The following is a 20,383-nucleotide window of genomic DNA, read 5'->3' as shown; positions in this document are numbered from 1 at the left end:
CCAGAGGTAGTTGAGCTCTCTTTAGATATAGACTGATCCTCCACTTGTTTTTTGTGTGGGATTATCGTATCTCCTCCAGAGGTAGCTGAGCTTTCTTTCGATATAGACTGATCCTCCACTTGTTTTTTATGCGGAATTATTACATCTCCTCCGGAAGTAGGATCACTCTCTTTAGATATAGACTGATCCTCCACCTGTTTCCTATGTAAAGTCACCTGATCAACTTCAGAGGTAGCAGAACTCTCCTTAGTGATTGAATGGCCTTCAACTTGCTTTCTATGAGAAACCAGTGGCTGTTCTTCGGGCGGAGAAATAGGTTTGCTTGCTGTTAGAGTTTGTTGATCAACAGATTTGATTCCAGAATCTGTATTGGTTGAGTTTGTTTTAAAGATATTGGAATAGATCAACTGGTCTCCAGCTTCAGGCTTTTGAGGATATTGGACACCAGCTGTCTTTTGTTTAGTGACTGTGTCGCCAGTTTCACCAAAACCAAGAGGAATATCTGCAAATACAATAATATATATATATATATAAATACACACAATGTATACATGTATTTACATTATTACACATACAGATATTACATTGCTATACATATCAACAACCTCTCATGTCAATCTATAGACTTTCACTCTTCTTAGATGTGATAAAATAAATAACTGTACTTCTAAAAAGATGACACTTTGTGTCCTTGTTAGAAATGACTATATTTTAATAGAGTTAAATCATTAACATGCATGCTTCAAATATAGAAATTAAAAACAAAATGACCTTTCACAACTCCATCAACAGAAGAAATACCCTTTTTGGCCCAAGATGGTAGTTTCTCTTCAGACAGTACTTTAGCAATGGGAAGTGATGGAGAATCTTCTTTTTCTTCCTCTCTATCAGCATCGTCAACAATGGTCATTAGGGGTTTGCTGTCACCATGTCTGGCCCAAGATGGAAGATTTGGGTCGACATGAAGTTCCGCTTCCTGGCTTGTACGTGCAGTAGTTAAGGCAGATTTGGCCCACTGTGGGAGATTAGGGTCCAGTTCCTGTGGCAGTATTGCAATGCCATCTACGTTGTCATCCTACAAATACATCAACAACAAAAATAAACAAAAACCATTCAAGACTTTAACTGAAACAGGATCTTTTTTAACCAATGCAAAATTCTTATCTTAGAAGTCTAGAGTAGATGAACCTTTTTTTTCTTCTTAAAACAATTATTTTAATGGCTGGTGACAAATATCCTGCACATTGAGAGCTAAGCCAAAAATGTTTTGATATAGAAATTGGTAAATTATAGGCGCAGGAATGGCTGTGTAGTAAGAATTTTATTTCCCAACCACATAGTTTCAGATTCAGTCACACTGTGTGACACTTTGGGCAAGTGTCTTCTGCTATAGCCTTGGGCCAACCAAAGCCTTTTAGACAACTTCTTTTAAAGTACAATCTGACATGGGTTCCTATTAATTTCCCCAAGTCTATAACAGGATTTGAACACTTCACACCAATCCAATGAAATATTTGTTTAGCAATTTCTATATCAGAGGAAGTGTTTTTGGCTTAACTCATAATGTCAGGCGGAAACTGAAAGATACCTCTCTCTCTCTGAGTTAGTGTGTGTTAGCGTTTCCTTGACTGGATATTGTGTGGTAGTTGTAAACAAGTGTCACCATCATATAAGTGGTGTCCTTCATTTCCAGTCTTCGATGGAAACATGCCCAGCCATGGGAAATACTACCTTACAAGGAAACAGGTGAAGGTTAGAAATGATAAGGACATCTGACCATAGAAAATCTGCCACAAGAAATTCTGTCTGGCCCATGCAAGCATGGAAAAGTGGACATTAAAATGATGATGATGAATAATGGTAAATTTTGTACCAAGGAGATGAATATTTGAAAATGTCTACTTTTACAATTTGAATAGTAATTAACGAAAGACTGCTTTGACAAACCTTTGTTTGCTTTGACTTCCATTCTTCCATTACAGTTTTCCATTTACGTTCCTCTGCCTTCAGAAATTCCATCCGCTGATCATTCAACCGTACTCGCCGTACATTCCACAGGGCCCGCTCTTCCCTCAGTGCAGCCTGTTCACTCAGGTCAGCATAATGGCGCTTGATCTTCTCTCTGTAATTAAACAAATTAAAAAACATGAGAGCCAGCTCATGTGTTTGGCTCATTTGAGGAATTTCTCACATTGTGTTCAAAAATAGGTGCAGGCATGACTGTGTAGTTTCAGGTTCAGTCTCCAGGTGGAGAATTTATACGCCATGAAAACCGAGAACCCGGTCCTTGTGAGTTGGCATGAATCAAGAAGACAATTTTACCTTTTATCTATGCATCTTGAGCTGAATAAATAAGTAGAAGGTCGTATTTATACACATGTGTGATGGGCTTCTGCAGAGTGACTATCAACCAAATGCCCCTCACAAGGCAATAGTGAGATTGAACCCAGAATCATATAATGTAGTGTAACAATGTTGGAAGACATGAAGCTAAAGTTTTGGGTGATTTCCAACTGAGAGTTTAGAGACAGTGATTGGCAATAGTAGAGGTGAAGGTAACAGTGATAATAAGTAATGATGGTGGTGGTGGTGGTGATTTTTGTTGTGGTAATGGTAGTGATGGTAGTGATGACAGCTGTTGATAACAGAAGAGGTAATTGCAATGGTGGTGGTGATGGAGATGATAGTGTTGGTGGTGGTTAAGTTCTAATGACAAAGAGGAAACGGTGGTGAGATAATGGAGGCAATGGCTAACAATGGTGATGACTGATAATGCTGGTGGTGGTGGTGAAGGGAAAGAGGGCAGGTTGTTGCAATTAAACTAGTGCAGAACAAGAAACATTCCCCTCACTTGATTTCAGCTTCCATCTCGGCCTTTGCCTTCATGAGAGACTCTTCTTTTTCAGACAACTCATCAGCTTTCTTCCTCATCTCTTTCTCCTTCAGCTTTCTCTATAAAATATGGAGAAAAAAAATAAAGGTAATTCCACACAGCCACTCTTGTGCCTATAATATGGAAAGTTTTAAAACAATAGCATTGTTAGCTAAATGAAACCAACAAAATATACGACTCACAAGCTGAGCTTCTTCCATTTGTTCTTTGAGGAACTGAAATTCTTTTTTCTTTTTCTCTTGCTGTAATTTCTTTATATTCTCTAATTCAGCTGAAAGTTTAGAAAGAAAAGACAATAAACAATTTTTAAGGTCCCACGAATGACAATCTCTTATTTATAAAAGTCAACCAACTTACCCAATCAAGGAAATAACCAAATACTGGGAAGCGTAATAACCCACTCAAGGAAAATGTAATGACCCAATCGAGAAAATAATGAAGGAAAGCGTAATAACCCAATCAAGGAAAGCATAATAACCTAATAACCATTTTACAGTTATTCACACAATGATTGCAAGTGATTCCACCAAATAAGAAGGGAAGATAATCCCAAGAATCAAGGATTCTCTGAGACTGACATGCCATTAATGAAGAGGCAGAGTTTGTTTTTCTGGAAACAAGACGACAGATGCATGACCCCAGCAAACAAAGGACTTATTCATATACTAAAAGGGGTAGAGAACATTTATGGGATCAGTTAATATATGTCGCTCACAAAGCATTGATCAACCGGATTCTAGAGTAGAAGTTACTTGTCCAAGATGCTGTGCAGTGGCACCAAACAACCAGGCATCACATGGTTCCAAAGTAAACTTCTCAACTACACAGCTGTACCTATGTCCATGATAATCAGATGGATCTGGAAACACTTAGGAAGGGGAGCGAGAAAGGAAATAGAAAAATATACTTACTGTTAATCCTCTTCAGTTCAGAGGCAGCCATCTCCTGTGCTTTGGCAGCTAAATCTTTCTTCATCTGGATCAACTTGTCCTTGCGTTCTAGCCTAAAACAACCGGGAACAAAAGGTCAACATCAAATATGCTGATTTGGAAATTAACTGAATTATATATAATAAACGATTTGATAAATAAAGGTGTGTGTGTGTGTATATATATATATATATATATATATATATATATATATATATATATATATATATATATATATATATACATATATATATATAACTAGCTTTATAATATCAAGTTACCTTGGCTGCATGATCTGCCAAACTGCATGGTGCATGCATGAGTATGTGTGCATGTATGCATACAGTTCAAAATTGTACGAAAAGCAAAAGAGAGAAACAAGTGAAAGAACAACAAACAAAGTGCAATAGTTTGGTGCTCAGGGAAAATGGAAGAGTCTTGATGTTTTGGGCCTATGCTCTTCCACAGAAAGAAATGAGGAAAGAAAAACAAAGGAGAGAATAAAAACGTGTCTGGATTAACAGTTGCACATGTTGAACTGTGTGTGTACGCATGTGTGTAAGCATTTGTATAATATTGACAGTTACCTGGCCTGCATAGTCTGCCGTGCTATCTGGTGGAGACGACTGAAGTAACACTGGCTGTACTGCTGTAGAGACTTCAACTCATTTTTAGAATGGAAGAAGCGGATCTGAGGGACTTCATTATTGTTCACATTGCAGATGAAGTGCTGAATGGAGAGAAAGATCAAAGGTGAAGGAATGACAAGACAGTCAAAAGATAATGGTTCTAGTTTGGTCCCAATCTGTGACATCTTGGGTAAAATATCACCTACCTTATCTTCAGATTGTTCAATATACCTTGTGAGGGAAATTTGTGAGAAAGAACTGAGTGGAAACGTGTGTGTGTGTGTGTGTGTGAGAGTGAGAGAGAGAGAGAGAGAGAGAGAGAGAGAGAGAGAGAGAGAGAACATATTTTACTATTTATGTGGGGAGAGAGGGATTCTACTCTGACCCTTTTACTTTGTTCAGGGTCTCTCAGACTGGTCAGAGAAGAGGAAGAAGTTACCCACAAACCAGAGAACTGGCTTGAATGTTTGAAACAGAGTAAACATCACTAAAGTTACCCAAGAACAGGGGCTGGTGTTAAACAGGAGAATGGATTAAATCTATCACCTAAGAACAGGAACAAATATCACAAGGTATCTTATTTGATGGTCTAACAATTTCACACCCAGGTGCCCATTTTTATGAATCCCAAAAGATTGGAAGGCTAAGTTTCACCTCTTGCATCTTAAAAACTTGAAATTCCAGCCAGCCTAATATGTTGCTTATACACACATGTGGAGGTGTATGGCTCAGTGGTTAGGGTGCTGGGCTTACAATCATGAGGTTGTAAGTTTGATCCCTGGACCAGGCTGTATGTTGTACTTTTGAGCAAGATACTTATTTCATGTTGTTCCAGTTCACTCAGCTGTAGAAATCAGTTGCAATGTCACTGGTGCAAAGCTGTAACGGCCTTTGCCTTTCCCTTGGACAACATCGGTGGTGTCGAGAAGGAAGACAGGTATGCATGGGTGACTGTTGGTCTTCCACAAACGTCCTTGGAGGGGAGTTTTCTAAGTGCAATCCCACAGTCATTTGTGACTGAAAGGGATCTTTTACTTTACACACACACACATACATTTAACATTTCCTATCAACAAAATCGTCCGTTAGCTCTGTGCTTTTGAATTCCCCTGGAATTAAAATTCCCTTCCTTGAGAAAGAGGAAAGGGTTGCTGACAGGAGGAACATCCTGCCACAAAAATCCTACTTCAAGTCCCTTCCCATCTGATTCTCGCAAGCATAGAAAAACAGTTGTTAAACAAATGAAGAAATGAATATAAACACACACACACACCCTTTTTATGACAGCAAAATTAAAATCAAAACCAAAAAAATAAGATGCTTGCCAAAATGTTTACCATACCTGAGGATTGCAAATTCGGATAAGATTGAGAGACTGGCCACAGGTGAAGATGTCATGAAACATACCAGATAAAAATTCAAAGAAACCATTGGCAGTTGAAGGAATCTGCAACTGGAAACCTTCATTCCAGTTCTCTTTACCTAGAATGAAAATCAATCAATGAATAAACATCAAGTTATTAGTTAACTTTGGAGGTAATTATGAAACAAAGTAGTAAAATTTAGAATACATTAACTTGGTTAGTGGAAAGGATGTTGGGGAGTTTTTAATTGTTTTTTTTTTTTACATTTTTAATTTGACATTTTACAACAAACCAGTACAATAAAGGTTAATAAAGTAAATACCTGTTAGCTGGATGATGTTGTCGGATACCTTTATCATGAATTCACCATACTCATCTTTGCAAACACCATGAAATACCCAATTCTGTAAGTAGCTGGAGGGAGAAAAAAAACAACCAAAATAGTGACTGTAGTTATTTTAGGTCTGAAGTTGTGCAATAATAAATAAAAGATTTTAAAAGTTAAAATAGATTATTATTATTATTATTATTATTATTATTATTAAGGCAGAAGATTCATTAGTTCCAAATATATAATGCCTAAGAATAGAAGTTGGTACATGAGCACAAGGCCATAAAAGGTGAGGAGAGAGTAAAGTCAAATTAAATTGACCCCATTTTAAGACTGGTACTTATTTGATCAACTCTGGAGCAATTGAAAAAGCTATGTGATTTGAAATTGAAATGTAATAGGATTTGGAAGAAGGACTGTAGGCTATTAATTAACAGAAAAAAAATACTCATTTCAAATTTTGATACAAGGCCAGCAATTTCAAGGGTGGGGAGTGAGTTGATTACCTTGCCCCCAGTGTTCAACTGGTACTTATTTTATCAACCTCACAAGGATGAAAAGTAAAAGGTGACTTTGGTGGAATTTGAACTCAGAACATAAAGCCTGATCAAATACCATTAAACATGTTGTCTGGCACGCTAATGATTCAGCCAGCTTGCCACCTTAATTAACAGAGAGAAATGTTAACAGATAATTAAGCAGCTAGTTTAAAGAAAAGTTTGCCATTGGCAGGCAATATGTTTAGTATGGTAAACAGAACTTTAATGGCTCTAGTATGCACAGTGAAGCACTGAAACATTATTCTAACATTATTGTGTCTAAGTATATACAGACAAATATTGCAAAGTATTCAGTCTAACACTATCATTTCTGTTAGTCCACAACTCTTGGTGGTACCTCTAGTGATAATAACCTTGAATAGAAGACCAGTCCTATATCATCACTTCACCTAATGTCTGCTTTTCAAAGCTTGCTAACAGCTAAATCTGTTTCTCCACAGCTATTACCATAGCCAGATTAAAGCACATTAATTGCCTCAATAATCGTTTTGATTTCTCTAAAAGTAACTCTGCTGTTAATGGATACTTACAGAGCAAATGGAGTGCAGGCTCTCTGGAATATGGAGAGCATCAGGTAATACTGTTCGCTGTCCCACATCTCTACAGTTTTCTTATATAAATAATCAAGTAATTCTAAGCCCTGCAAAGAGAAAAAAAAATACAAGATACTTGATATAACATTGTTTTTGTCTTTCAGAAACATTAGAGGCAACAGCCAGCTATGCCCAGTGTTAAAGCAGCTGCCACCAACACTCTCAATACTGATTTCACCTTCATTATCTTCACCGATCCTTCTACAATTATATTGGTTGCTACAGAGGTCTGTCATTTAGGATCCTGCCATGTTCAGAGACCCTCTCTGATAATCATTAAGGATGTTTATTGATCAAATAATTATTATTGTTGCATAGTTCCACATGCACATAGATATGCATGTGCATACTGTATGAGAAATGAGCATAAATTTACTTACAACAGGAATGGATGGTGTGCTGTTAATCTGTTCATTAGAGTGACAGAGGCCTGACAGGAACCTGACAACAAAAGTAACAAAACACAATGAGAAATATATAAAATATATTGGCGGCATATATGGAGGCAATGACAAATGACCAAGACCTTTGGCATTATGCCATGCTTGAGAAGAAGATCCACCAAACCAAGTGAAATTGTAGTTGTGACAGATACTGGTGTCATGCAAATGGCACCTATTCTGGTGGCACATAAAAGCACACATTACACTTTCAGAGTGGTTGGCATTAGGAAGAAACGATGCCAAATCAGACTAGAGTCTGGTACAGTCTTCCAGCTTGTCAGCCCCGGTCAAACTGCCCAACCTATGCCAGCATGGACAACAGACATTAAATGATGATGTGTGTGTGCAACACAGCAATACATGTTTGGACACATGATTTTCTTGAAATGAAAGTGAAGTACAGGACAAAAAAAGGTTGAGAAACACTGGTCTATGCCATTATAAGACTGCTACACATACATCCAATGTTTATAAGTTACTTACTTCAATTGTTTCACCAGTCGACGGCAATAAAACTCCAGCTGAAGCAATGTAATATCTTTGGGAATAGACAAAACGGCAGCTCGGTAGTAGAGTAGGTAGTTGTCAATAGCTTGTATGAAAGCTTGATAGGTGTGTCCACCACTGTCAGTAATTTTATGGACGGGTAGCTGTACTAACAAGGACAGCTGATGGTAGATGCTACCAGATTCTACAAATGGTGCGAGCAGGTTATCCACTGATGTTGGTGTTAACCCTGATACACAAATCCAGTCCTTCATATAAAATTTTCGAGCTTCCTGTGAAAAGAGACAAATGAAGCACATTCATAAAAAATATAGCAGAGTGAGAACGTAACAAGGTTTTATCATTGTCATCATCATTTAACATCTACTTTTTCATGCCTGTATGGAAACAGGTGAGGAGTTGACAACAGGAATGATATCTGACTAGAAAATCCACCTCAACAAATTCCATCCAACCCAAACGAGCATGAAAAAGAGGACATTAAAACAATGACGATGATATAGGGTTTTCGAGCGAGATCGTTGCCAGTGCCCCTGGACTGGCTCTTGTGCGGGTGGCACATAAAAGACACCATTTCGAGCGTGGCCGTTTTCATGCAGGTGATACGTAAAAGCACCCACTACACTCTCTGAGTGGTTGGCGTTAGGAAGGGCATCCAGCTGTAGAAACTCTGCCAAATTAGATTGGAGCCTGGTGTAGCCATCCGGTTGCACCAGTCCTCAGTCAAATCGTCCAACCCATGCTAGCATGGAAAGCGGATGTTAAACGATGATGATGATAATGATGATGATATATATATATATATATATATATATATGTATATATATATATATATATATATATATTTATATATATATATATAGCTGTCCTCCACAGCAGCAGTGTTATGGTTGCACCCCCTGGTGAAGAGGATTGGCCTACAAGAGCCTTGTGCTAGTGCCGTGTAAAAAGCACCCAGCACACACTATAAAGTTGTTGGCATTAGGAAGGGCATCCAGTCAGAGAAACCAAGCCAAATCGTATTGGAACTCGATACAGCTCTCTGGCTTGCCAGCTCTGGTTAAACTGTCCAACCCATGCCAGCATGGAAAACGAACGTTAAAGGATGATGATGATGATAATATAGATTTACCTTGTTCAGTAGAAACAGGTGAGATGGGACCCCAATGAGTAACTGAAGAATATCATTGACAAGCTGCTTAACAGAGACAGTAACTTTAGATGCTTCTTGAAGACTGGGACATAATATAGACATCTCGTTCAGTTTAACAGCAAATATTTTGTCCACTGCTTCTGGACCAGCCTCAGTGAGGTAAGGCAGTTCTTGTAATCCTGGATGTCTAAAAATACACAAAATGATACAAATATTAGTTGAAGAAATATCTTTGAAATTAGACATGCTTCATTTTGCAGAGGGTTTTTCTATATAAAAATAACATTATCTAATATGCTGGTAGTTGAATATATGAAAATAGGGAGAATTTATAATAGGGACACAAAATGGTTTCTGATTTAGGCACAAGGCCAGCAATTTTGAGGGGATGATGAGTTGTTAACACTATCAACCAGTGAACTTGACTGGCACTTTATTTTATTGATCCTGAAAGGATGAAACACAAAGTTGGCCTTGGCAGAATTTGAACTCAGAATGTAAAAAGCCAGAACAAACACTACAAAGCATTTCTTCCAACACTCTACCTTTTCTGCTAGGGGTTACCTTTTGTAGGGGTTACATAATAAGACTGACTTACTTTCCAACAGTTTCCCATGTATAATGTTTACTTGGTTCGAACGACAGTGCAGCATCCCAAATACTGGTCTTCAAATCCGATGGCTGAGAAATGCCACTGTCATTGGAAGAAGATTCCATTGTGGTTACTATTGGAGACACCTCTTCTTCACGAGAAGTCTCTTCTTCAAGAAATCCTTCATCAAACAATGGCGAAGAAGTCCTCATTGGCACCTGGAAGTAAGCATTATAAATATATATTTATTATATATGTATGTATACCCCACACATACACTTAATGTATTTATACACAAAAGAAGAGAAAGCTCAGTACAGATTCTTAAAGACTTGTAGAATTATTTCATTTTGGCAGAGCAGTATCTATGTATGCATGATTTGGTTAGTGCAGCTAACTGTCATTCAACCTGAGCATAAATACACACCATTACCTTGTCAAGGAATGCATGAAAGCTTAAAGAGTTCCAGACACCACATAACTGTAGTGACCACGACATGATACGAATGTGTAGCCTTCTGATCTAGAACATTTTATTATATACCATTATATCATTTCTCATGTCAATAATGACATTGTTAATTCAACAGAATTCATCTAAAGTTTGAGGATCTGCTATTTATATACTGTGTGTATGTGTGTGCATTTATAACTGTATATGAGAAAAATATAACAACAGATTTCATTGTTTTCACAAAAATATTGAAATGGCTTAGAGAACAGACTTCATCCACTGCTCAGTTTAACACCATTACTAGGTCCTCGTGAACCTTTGGCAGAGTTCATTCTGCTTCATGTATTCAGATCAGGTCTCTGGTTTGAGAATAACTTCCTCCCTTCCTCCAACCAGTCCCAAAGACCCTGAAGAAATACAAGTCATGGGTGCTACACCCTCCACCACCACCACACACACTCCATCCTCTCTGATTAAGCAGTAGAAAAATTAAAAGTTAGATACTTACAGTTTTAACTGAACGAATCTTGGGATACACAAGATGCCTGAGAAAGAAATAGAAATTATGAATTATTTATTAACTTCTTTAATGCATGAAATTTAATTAATCATAAAAAAAGTGGGAAGCCCAATTAGGGGAGCCTCTACAAAATAGTTCAATCTACTAGAAATAGAAGCCAAATCTCCCTTAAATCAAGTCCTACAGTTTAAAAAAAAAACGAAGGACACAGATACCCTACAAATGAAAAAAAAGTTGAGATGATTATGGCTAGAATATCTTTGCTTATAGGTTTGCTTCACTAGCACTTTGGTTTTAGGATAACAATTCTGTTGTGATAAGTAGGTCTTCTTAAGTACAGTAATGCATCACATATCTCGGTCCTGTCACACATCACAAATATACAACAGGCTTCTTTCAAGTTTCTGTCTACTTAATCCACTCACAAGGCTTTGGTCATTTCCAAGAGTACTGTAGGAGTACAAAGTGCCACACAGTGGAAATGAACGTGAAACCATGTAGTCGGGAAGCAAACTCCTTACCACATTAGCACACCCACGTCTATGATAGAAACTGGAAATAACTCTTAAGCAGAATGGTTCCACTTGCAATAGACAGATGTTGCAAACAGACTGCCTTAGCAAATGCCACTGTGAAGTGAGGATTGTATTCCCAGTGTTACACCTTCAGTAAGCCTTTGGCTGCCCATGATAGATTTGTTCCAACGAGCTAGTTGTTACTGTTTAACCCTAGGTCAACTGATTGAGTTGATCTACAATCAAGCATTCCAGCCTTGACCATTCTCTTTTTCTTGTCTCCAAACACAAAGTATCTAGGACTATAATCTAATGTATCCTTCACGTTTTAAGATAAAGGGGCAATTTTAAGAGAGATTTGGCTATTTCTAGTAGATTGAGTGACCACAAAGAGACTTTCTTTGGGTCAGAGTTAACATAGTGGATAGAAAATGGAAGAAGAAAATGAATAAAAAGAGGTTAGGAAAAGAATAAAGGATAGAAATAATAGCACAAGTAGGAGTTTTACCTTTGATGATTTGGTAGCAGGTCAGGTAGGCCCAGCTTAATGTCCAGATTGTAAACACTGCGATGACTGAGAGCACCATACAATGTCCTCTGTGTAAGGTTTTCATGGTTATCATTGAGGATATTCTGAAAAATAGAGTTAAAGTTGCATTTTTCTCAAAAGTATGGAGCAATCACAGGTATGTATGTGACAGGAAAGCATGGTTAACGAGAAGGTCTTACTGAGAGCAAAGAAGAAATCTGAAGATAAAGTAACCAATCACATGTCACAGAAATACACATACACATAATGAGCTTCTCTCAGTTTCCATCTACCAAATCTACTCACAAGGCTTTAGTCAGACCTGGGTTATAACTGGAGTTACTGACCCAAGGTGCTGAACCCTGACACCACATGGTTAGGAAGCAAGCTCCATACCTACTGAACCACATAATGCCAAAATTTTATGAAATGAGGTACAGCAGATCAATTAAGATCTTTCTGCTCAAAAAGAGAAGTACTAGAACTTACCTTCACACGGAAATTGTCAGACAGACCCTGTCCTGGGGATTTTGCAAATATCTGAAATGATAAAGTGAATATCATATTAGAACAACAAAATGGAAAGATTACATCGAGTAAAATGTTTCTAAAATGCCTTGCTTCGTCTTAGACGGATTATAGGAATTGACCTCAGTATTTAACAGATATTTGATTTTATTGATCCCAAAAGGACGAAAAGAAAGAAATTGAGCTCAGCAGGATTTGAACTCAGAATGCAAAGGGTTGTGAGCAAATACTACAGACACTTTGTCTGACATGCTAATGATTCTGTCAATTCACTGCTGTGATATAAAGTGTTAAAATCCATTGAGTCGTAGGAGTTGATCTTGAAGACTTAACATTCAGTAAGTGTATTTAAGATAAATCACTTTTTATTGTTGTTGCCATTGTAGTAGATTGCTTCTGGTTCAACCATGATTGAGTAGACCTACAACTGAAGGCATTCCAGCCATGGCCCATTCTATATTATTTAGCTAGGATTGTGTAATACCTATGCCACTAACACCACAACACAACTGCCACCATCCTATAGTCTGTTGCTGCTACTAACTTCAACACCAAAAGTTGGGGAGTTGCTGTTGCTGCTGCTAACTCAAACACCGAAATAACAAAATCTATGTAAATACACATTTCCTTGATTGCATTCTTCTGAAGATAGGAATTTGCACCCAAAATATAAAAGTTTTTTTTTTTAACTTTATGCAATGTTAGAAGCTTTCCTTATTTTTCTTTTCATTCATTTTCTAATTCAATGTGTGTTTCCTTTCTATAAATGATAGAGTATGATTTGTAGTGATTTGATTGCTATTTCTAACAGATTGAGCAACCATGAAGAGCTTCCCTCACTGGCTCATTTTTGTAGTTGTTGTTGTTAGTGTTTGCAATATTCAAACAGCACCCAATTAAAAGAAAAGAAAATTGTCATTAGTCATACTGTGATGATTAATTTTTAATGTGGCAGTTATTTTGCATAAAGAAATGGACATTAAAATCTTATCCCTTACCTCTTGCCAATCATGAGAGCAATCCAACCCATTAGACTCAAATAACTCTCTGAAACATGAAAACATTTAAAACACATTAGAAATGCAACATTTAAGGGACATTCTGTTAAGGTTATCACAATGCTGGAATCCATGCAAATATGAAGAAATGGATGTAAAGTGGCGATGATGAAAATCATAATGGCAGGAACATAATTATGGATTTGTTTAGAGATCAACATTTGAAAGATTAAAAACAAAGAGAAAGGAAAAAGAAAAGTGTGTGCTAATTCACAAAAATCCATGTAAAAAAGAACCCATGTTGGTACCACACATAAGTACCCATGCTGGTGTCACATAAAAAGTGGTTGGTGTTAGGAAGGGCATCCAGCCATAGAAACCATGCCAAAACGGACAACTGGAGCCTTGTACAGCTCCCCAGCTTGCCAACTCCTGTCAAACCTTCCAGTATGGAAAACAAACATTAAATGATGATGATGATGTGGTAAATGCAAACTGAACCCATTCAACTCTAAATCAGTAGTTCACATCTGAATGACATGATGAATGACTGCAACAAGTGGGAGATGTTCTATTGATGTAGATCTGTCTAATTCATGCCAACATGAAAAAGCAGATGTAAAATTATGAAGATGATAGAATGGCTTATTAAAGACTACAATAGTCAGCAAACTAGACTAATACAGTAAAATTTCCTGAATTGATAGACATAGGAAGGAAGCCAACAGAAGAGAAAAGAGATGATGCATTGCCTAACCATAGCTCCCAGAGATGCATGTAGCCCTGAAGCATCCTTCAAGTGGCCTTCAACTGTCTTCCCTCATCATCATCATTTAACGTCTGCTTTCCATGCTGGTATGGGTTGGATGGTTTGACTGAGGACTGGTGAGCCAGAGGCTGCACCAGGCTCAATCTGATCTGGCAAAGTTTCTACAGCTGGTTGCCCTTCCCAACGCCATAAATATAATAAATTTTTCTTTGATTGACTTACGTTCTACTTCTTTTAGTGTGGCCCCTCACCCCTAAAAAAGTCCAGATTTTGGATCTGGTCCCCAGATATTATTAAAAAGGTTGAGAACCACAGGCCTCAGTGAAGCAGAGAGAAATATATCATAGCTGGGTGATTATGAACAACAAGTGAGGGATGAGGTATTCAAAGAGGAAAATAAATAGGCTATACCTGGGATATAGGGAATAATACATGAAACCAGCATTTTGTGAGGAATATTTCTGAGTAGATTTCAAATAGTCAAAGCCAACAAGTTTCAGCATAGTATTCTAAAACAATAAAAAGAAATTTTAGTACTGTTAACATTGTTAAGTGGCAAATAACAACAAAATTTATTGATAAAAGGACTCAATACTAGTGTCTGGACTGTTTGTTGCCCGACAGATTGGGAGATTATTTATCACCTTGCTTGGAAACAGGATTGGTGTCAGGACATTTAGTCAAAGAAAACTGTTCCAACATATCTTGTCTGACCCATGCAAGTAAGGAAAAGTAGATGTTAAAACAGTAATGAAGTAATGATGATGTTTTTACAGTGTTGCTGGCTAACCTTTCTGATATTAGACTGTAGTAGTGCTTCATGTCTGATCTATAACATTGAGCAACAAAATAAAACTTACTTTTCTTTGTTGGTAATGGTTCCTTTGATAGCCAAGAAGTCCTTTTTTCTGTTCACCTGAGCCTGCTAACTGCAGTAAAAATCTCAGACAAGACTCCAATTTATCTAGAAGTTTACAATAAAAGGATACATTAAAAAAAGCAAACCATTATTGATATTACAGTTCTATGAGGAATTATGGTTCCAGGTTCAGTCTCACTGCATGGCACCTTGGACAAGTGTCTTCTACTATAGCGTCAGATGAACCAAAGCCTTTTAAGTGGATCTGGTTGGCCTAAGTCCATAATAGAAGATACCTGCCCAAGATGCCATGCAGTGGGACTGAACCTGGAACCATGTGGATTTGGTAAATGGAAACTGAAAGAAGCCTCTGTGTGTGTGTGTGTGTGTGCACATCTTCGTATCTGTGTTTGTCTTGCACCACTACTTGACAACCAATAGAATAAGTATCAGGCTTAAAAAAAGTACTGGGGTTGATTTATTCAACTAAATAGAAGTTCTTCAGGGCAGTGCCCAGCATGATTTCAGTCTACTGACTGAAACAAGTAAAAGATAAACATTTAAACTGATATTTAGTTTGCAGTCAATTGTATCCAAATTAATCCTTACTTTATCCTCAGCCATATTTCTTGGTTTGAAGCAAAGCACATAGGGGAAAAAAATGAAATATTGGGCAATTAACCCTTTTGTTACCATTTCTCTGTTGAACAATGCCTTTGTGGCAATTAATTTTGAAAATAATGAAGAATTAGTAAAATAACTTTGATATCATTAAGTTGATATTTGGAACATAAATTAACATGAAATTTTGATGGAAGATTTTAATTTAGAACACTTTAAAATAAAGAATTTGTATCATAGAACCATGGGCAATTTCAAGTGGATTGGTATCAAAAGGGTTAATTATGACTGAATGTAATGATCATTAACTAATTTGTGAAATGTCTTTAATTGTAGAAAATTGTTCTCATCTCACCTGAATCCAATTTGAGTAATTTCTCCACTAGTATCTGTAACTGTTGGCTTTCTTCATGTTTGTTCTGTTGTAAAAGAACCACCACCCAAGACAGTAACTTCACCAATTGCTGGTTGATACCAGATATTGATGTCTTCTTTGAGCCAGTTTTCTTCTGCCTGTGGTAATGTAAAAGAGCAGAAATTGCTTAACAACAGAAGCAGCAATCAGTCAGGAAATCTCATCAGTTAGAATTTATCATCATCATCATTGTTTTAAGTGATGGGTACATCTAGGGCTAAAAAACGTCATCATCATCATTTAAAGTCTATTCTCCATGCTGGCATGGGTTGGACGGTTTGACAGGAGCTGCACCAGTCATCTGTTTAGGCAGGGTTACTGTGGCTAGATGCCCTTCCTAATGCCAACTACTTTACAGAGTGCACTGGGTACCATTTACAAAGCACCAGCATGGGTACTTTTTACATAGTGCCAGCATGTGTGCTTTTCATGTAGTGACGGCACATAAAAGCAATACATTTCCAGTTCTGAGAATAAAGATTTTGGTGTGGTATTTAGTACCAATTTCTTCATAAAGTATTTTTAGAGTGAAAATACTCAAGTTCTAGTTCAGAGACAAATAAAGTTTAACCCTGTCATGCTGTATTCCCATTATTGTGGGAATAGGTTAAACATCATCTCTGCTAAATTCCTGGTAAAGCAGTTATGACAAACACACATAGAAATAAAAAATTGCAACTGATTCTGTCCATCAGTTTGCTTCAATCATTACTATTGAGCTTTATATGCAATTATTTATTTTTTTTTTTTGCTCAGGAGTTCAGGTGGAGGGTAAAGTTAAACACAGGGGCCCAGGTCTGTGAGGGTTAAGGAAAAAAAAAACATCCTATTTACCTTGCCAGTTGCTCAAGGTAACCAAATAATGCATTGTAAGCTTTAATCTGGAACCTCTTCACAAGTTGGTTGTGGTCCCCTTGCAGTCGTAGTGGGTGGTAAAAATAATCCAAATCTTTGATCATTTTTTCAACATGATGTTTACACAACTGCCGAACCAAACTGACAAAACTCACCTCCATTGTGGACCTAAAAGAGAAATACAAAATATATAAATAAATGAATGAAACACACACATGCACACATAGTTTAATATATTTTTACAAGCTTTATCTTTCTACTTGTTTCAGTCATTGGACTGTGGCCTTGCTGGAACATCCCCAGTACTTATTTTTGAAGTATGATACTTATTCACTTGTCTTTTGAATGAACTGCTAAGTTACGGGGATGCAAACAAACCTCCTGGTCGTTGCGCGCACGCATACTGATTACATGATCGTATAGTGTGTTTATGTGTTTAAAGTTTCAGTTCGGATGGCACCTTACTCACTCGCACTTTGGCCACACGTTTGCCGCAGTACGAAGGCAAGAGCACCCATTCCTCTGTCCTTATTGCCTCTGTGGAGTGCTTTAGTGCTTCCTCCTCCGTTGTGAAGCGCACCTCCACAGTGGCGTATCTCCTCCCTATACTGATTACATGATCGTATAGGGTGTTTATGTGTTTAAAGTTTGAGAACTGTATGCATCTGAGGGGGAGAAGGTTTGAGTTTCTATTTAATGTTGTCTTTTCATATTTTCAAGTCATTTAAACACATAAACACACTATACGATCATGTAATGAGTATGCGTGCCCGCGACGACCGGAAGTTGTGGTGGACTAGTATCGAAAGATCGCCTAGTAATTCTTTTTAATTCTAATAAAATTAAATATAATGGTAGACGTAGTCCTTATATGACCCATAGTATTTTGGTAGATTCCCTCCAAAAGAAAACTAATTATGCAAGACAGATTATTAAAACACTATACGAATGTAAGTAAATGCCAAAATGAAAAGGCTTCTTTCTAGTTTCGAAATAAATGTTTTCCTGCAAATATATAAAATACATGTACGAATATATATGGATATGTGTATTAACATGATTCATAGAAAGGACAACTCTTATTGTCACGTTACAATTTTTATCCTATGCAACCTCCTTGCAATTAGAAGAACCTGTGGATGGAATTAAGAGGTGTTACTGACGGGAAGACAACATAAACGAATTCTAAAGTTTGAGTATTTCGCAAAGAGACGATATTAAACTAATTATAACAAACAATTCTTGTGGTTTAAGGAATAAACATAAACTTACAATGTGTTTAATGTTCTTTCAATAAATAAGTTAAACAAACAATAACATTAGCAGAGCTGTCGAAGCATGGACTTCATCGTAACATATTCAAAGTACATTTGTCAAGAATTGTTCCCGATAAAGTTCAATGAGAGGAAAACCAATTTTGTGTCTCCCTCCATTTTAACTGAATGGTTACAGTGACACTTAACGACAGTTTCGTAAATTTGTTAAAGGTCTTCAAACGAACAGTTGATTTTTATAGTCTGTTCTTAATGCTTTTGTTAGTCTAGATCCATATCTGCCATAATCAAGCAGATCGACAGACAAAGGCATTCCAAACCAGATCAACCCGGCTTTTCTTTTTTTTCTTTCTCCAGATATAATTAATCTGGAACTACATTAAACACGGCTGGTTGTGACTAGAGAGAGATTTGGTTGCTATGTCTAGGAAGGGAGGTAACTGCTTCTAACTCAAGGGAAGTAACTCCTTTATGGTATGCCATCAGTCGAGTATTAAAGTACCTTGCGATATTTGTTCCGTTACTCGTTTTTACATTAGAAGTTCAAATCACAGTGCCACAACACCCATAATTGAGGAGGAAATACTCAATTTATGCCTTCTAGATGTATCACTTCCTCATACCTCCACCACCTACATCCTGCAACCATTCCTTCTTCCTTCCTCATGATGCTTGCATGGGGAGAGTTTGCATTCTAGCTACCTTTAGCTACCCTCCCTGATTCTTCTGTCACCATGCTCTCTTGGACATGTTACCTGGATGATATGCCCCTGGCCCCTCATCATCATATTATCCCTTTTCTGCATTACTCTATCCACATATAAAGTGCATTAGCACTAAATCTCGTCCTACTCACCCCCACCCACCCTACCACCACCACCACCACCACTCCCTCTTCCTCACTGCTTTTATCATGCTGACTCTCTCTCTCTCTCTCTCTCTCTCACTATTCCCCTATCCCTTACTTCCCCTCCCATTATTTACTTCCATCATATCTTTCCTTCGTGCACCACCTTATCCACCATGTATAATGTGAACTAGCACAGCATTTCCTTCTACTCAATCCAATATATAAACCTGATGAGCTTCTTTTAGTTTCTGTCAATCAAATCTACTTACAAGGCTTTTCTCAGCCCAAGACTATAGAGGAAAACACTTCCCCAATGTGCCATTTGGTGGGACAGAACCCAAGACCATATGGTTGGAAAGCTAACTTCTTAACCCCACAGCTCCCCTGCGCTTAAAACTACACCTGTGCCTATAACTACACCTGTGCCTATAGCCACACCTCTGCCTATAGTCTACCTGAGCCTATATCAAGTACTATATTTTCAATTGTCTTTCCTTTTCTATAAAGCAGTAAGTTGGCAGTGGTATGAGAGAGAGAGAGAGAGAGAGGTATGACTGCTATTTCTAGCATGTAGGACAACCGCATGCTATTGTCCACTGTTGTACTAATGTTATTCTATACTCTTACTGTCTATTTTGTATTTTCTGCAGAAAATACAAAACAGACAGTTACAGAATTTGATAATCATGGAAGTCAGATTCATTTCCACATTCCTGCCATACACTCTTCCCTCGGCAATAGGTGACTTACTCCTCCTCTTCCACTCCTCCTCTTCCACTCCTCCTACTCCTAACATCATATCATGTAAAAGTTCATCAACAAAGGTTGTATCTGTGTGTGTGTATTTGTACATGTGTGTGTGTGTACATACAAATATACATACATATTTACTAAATAGTTGTGACGTTCTCTACTGGCCTGAAATTCTGAAATAATGTACTTTAATCCATTGCACTACTAACATATAACTACCTCAATTACACACACACACACACACACACACACACACACACACATGCACACGCACACATACACGCACACACACACACACACTTATACATATACATGTACAGATATATATATTTATACATGTATAAGCATATATGTATACATACAGATGTGTATATGTGTGTAATATATATATGCATATATATGTACATATATATATATATATATATGTATATGTATATATATATATATGA

At 37.4% G+C, this 20,383-nt stretch overlaps 1 protein-coding gene across 1 annotated transcript in view; it reads right to left on the bottom strand.

Annotated features, from left to right (window-relative positions):
* The window catches only part of LOC106874762 (gamma-tubulin complex component 6), a 29,149-nt gene extending 10,412 nt beyond the window's left edge, over positions 1-18,737 (bottom strand). Inside the window, 23 exon segments of the mRNA XM_052975194.1 lie at positions 1-502; positions 772-1,075; positions 1,948-2,122; positions 2,852-2,952; positions 3,076-3,164; positions 3,805-3,896; positions 4,410-4,552; positions 5,794-5,933; positions 6,138-6,229; positions 7,237-7,346; positions 7,680-7,740; positions 8,226-8,521; positions 9,382-9,589; positions 10,001-10,212; positions 10,957-10,993; positions 11,992-12,116; positions 12,502-12,552; positions 13,539-13,587; positions 14,719-14,816; positions 15,168-15,271; positions 16,143-16,300; positions 17,037-17,225; positions 18,330-18,737. The exon segment at positions 1-502 is cut by the window's left edge and continues 4 nt beyond it. Of these exon segments, the coding sequence (XP_052831154.1) occupies positions 1-502; positions 772-1,075; positions 1,948-2,122; positions 2,852-2,952; positions 3,076-3,164; positions 3,805-3,896; positions 4,410-4,552; positions 5,794-5,933; positions 6,138-6,229; positions 7,237-7,346; positions 7,680-7,740; positions 8,226-8,521; positions 9,382-9,589; positions 10,001-10,212; positions 10,957-10,993; positions 11,992-12,116; positions 12,502-12,552; positions 13,539-13,587; positions 14,719-14,816; positions 15,168-15,271; positions 16,143-16,300; positions 17,037-17,218 (3,329 nt within the window). The 5' untranslated portion in view covers positions 17,219-17,225; positions 18,330-18,737.
* Positions 18,738-20,383: the final 1,646 nt, after the last annotated feature.

This window comes from Octopus bimaculoides, chromosome 20, assembly GCF_001194135.2.
Source record: "Octopus bimaculoides isolate UCB-OBI-ISO-001 chromosome 20, ASM119413v2, whole genome shotgun sequence".
NCBI classification, from domain to species: domain Eukaryota; kingdom Metazoa; phylum Mollusca; class Cephalopoda; order Octopoda; family Octopodidae; genus Octopus; species Octopus bimaculoides.
This window is presented reverse-complemented; position numbering and strand designations above follow the sequence as displayed.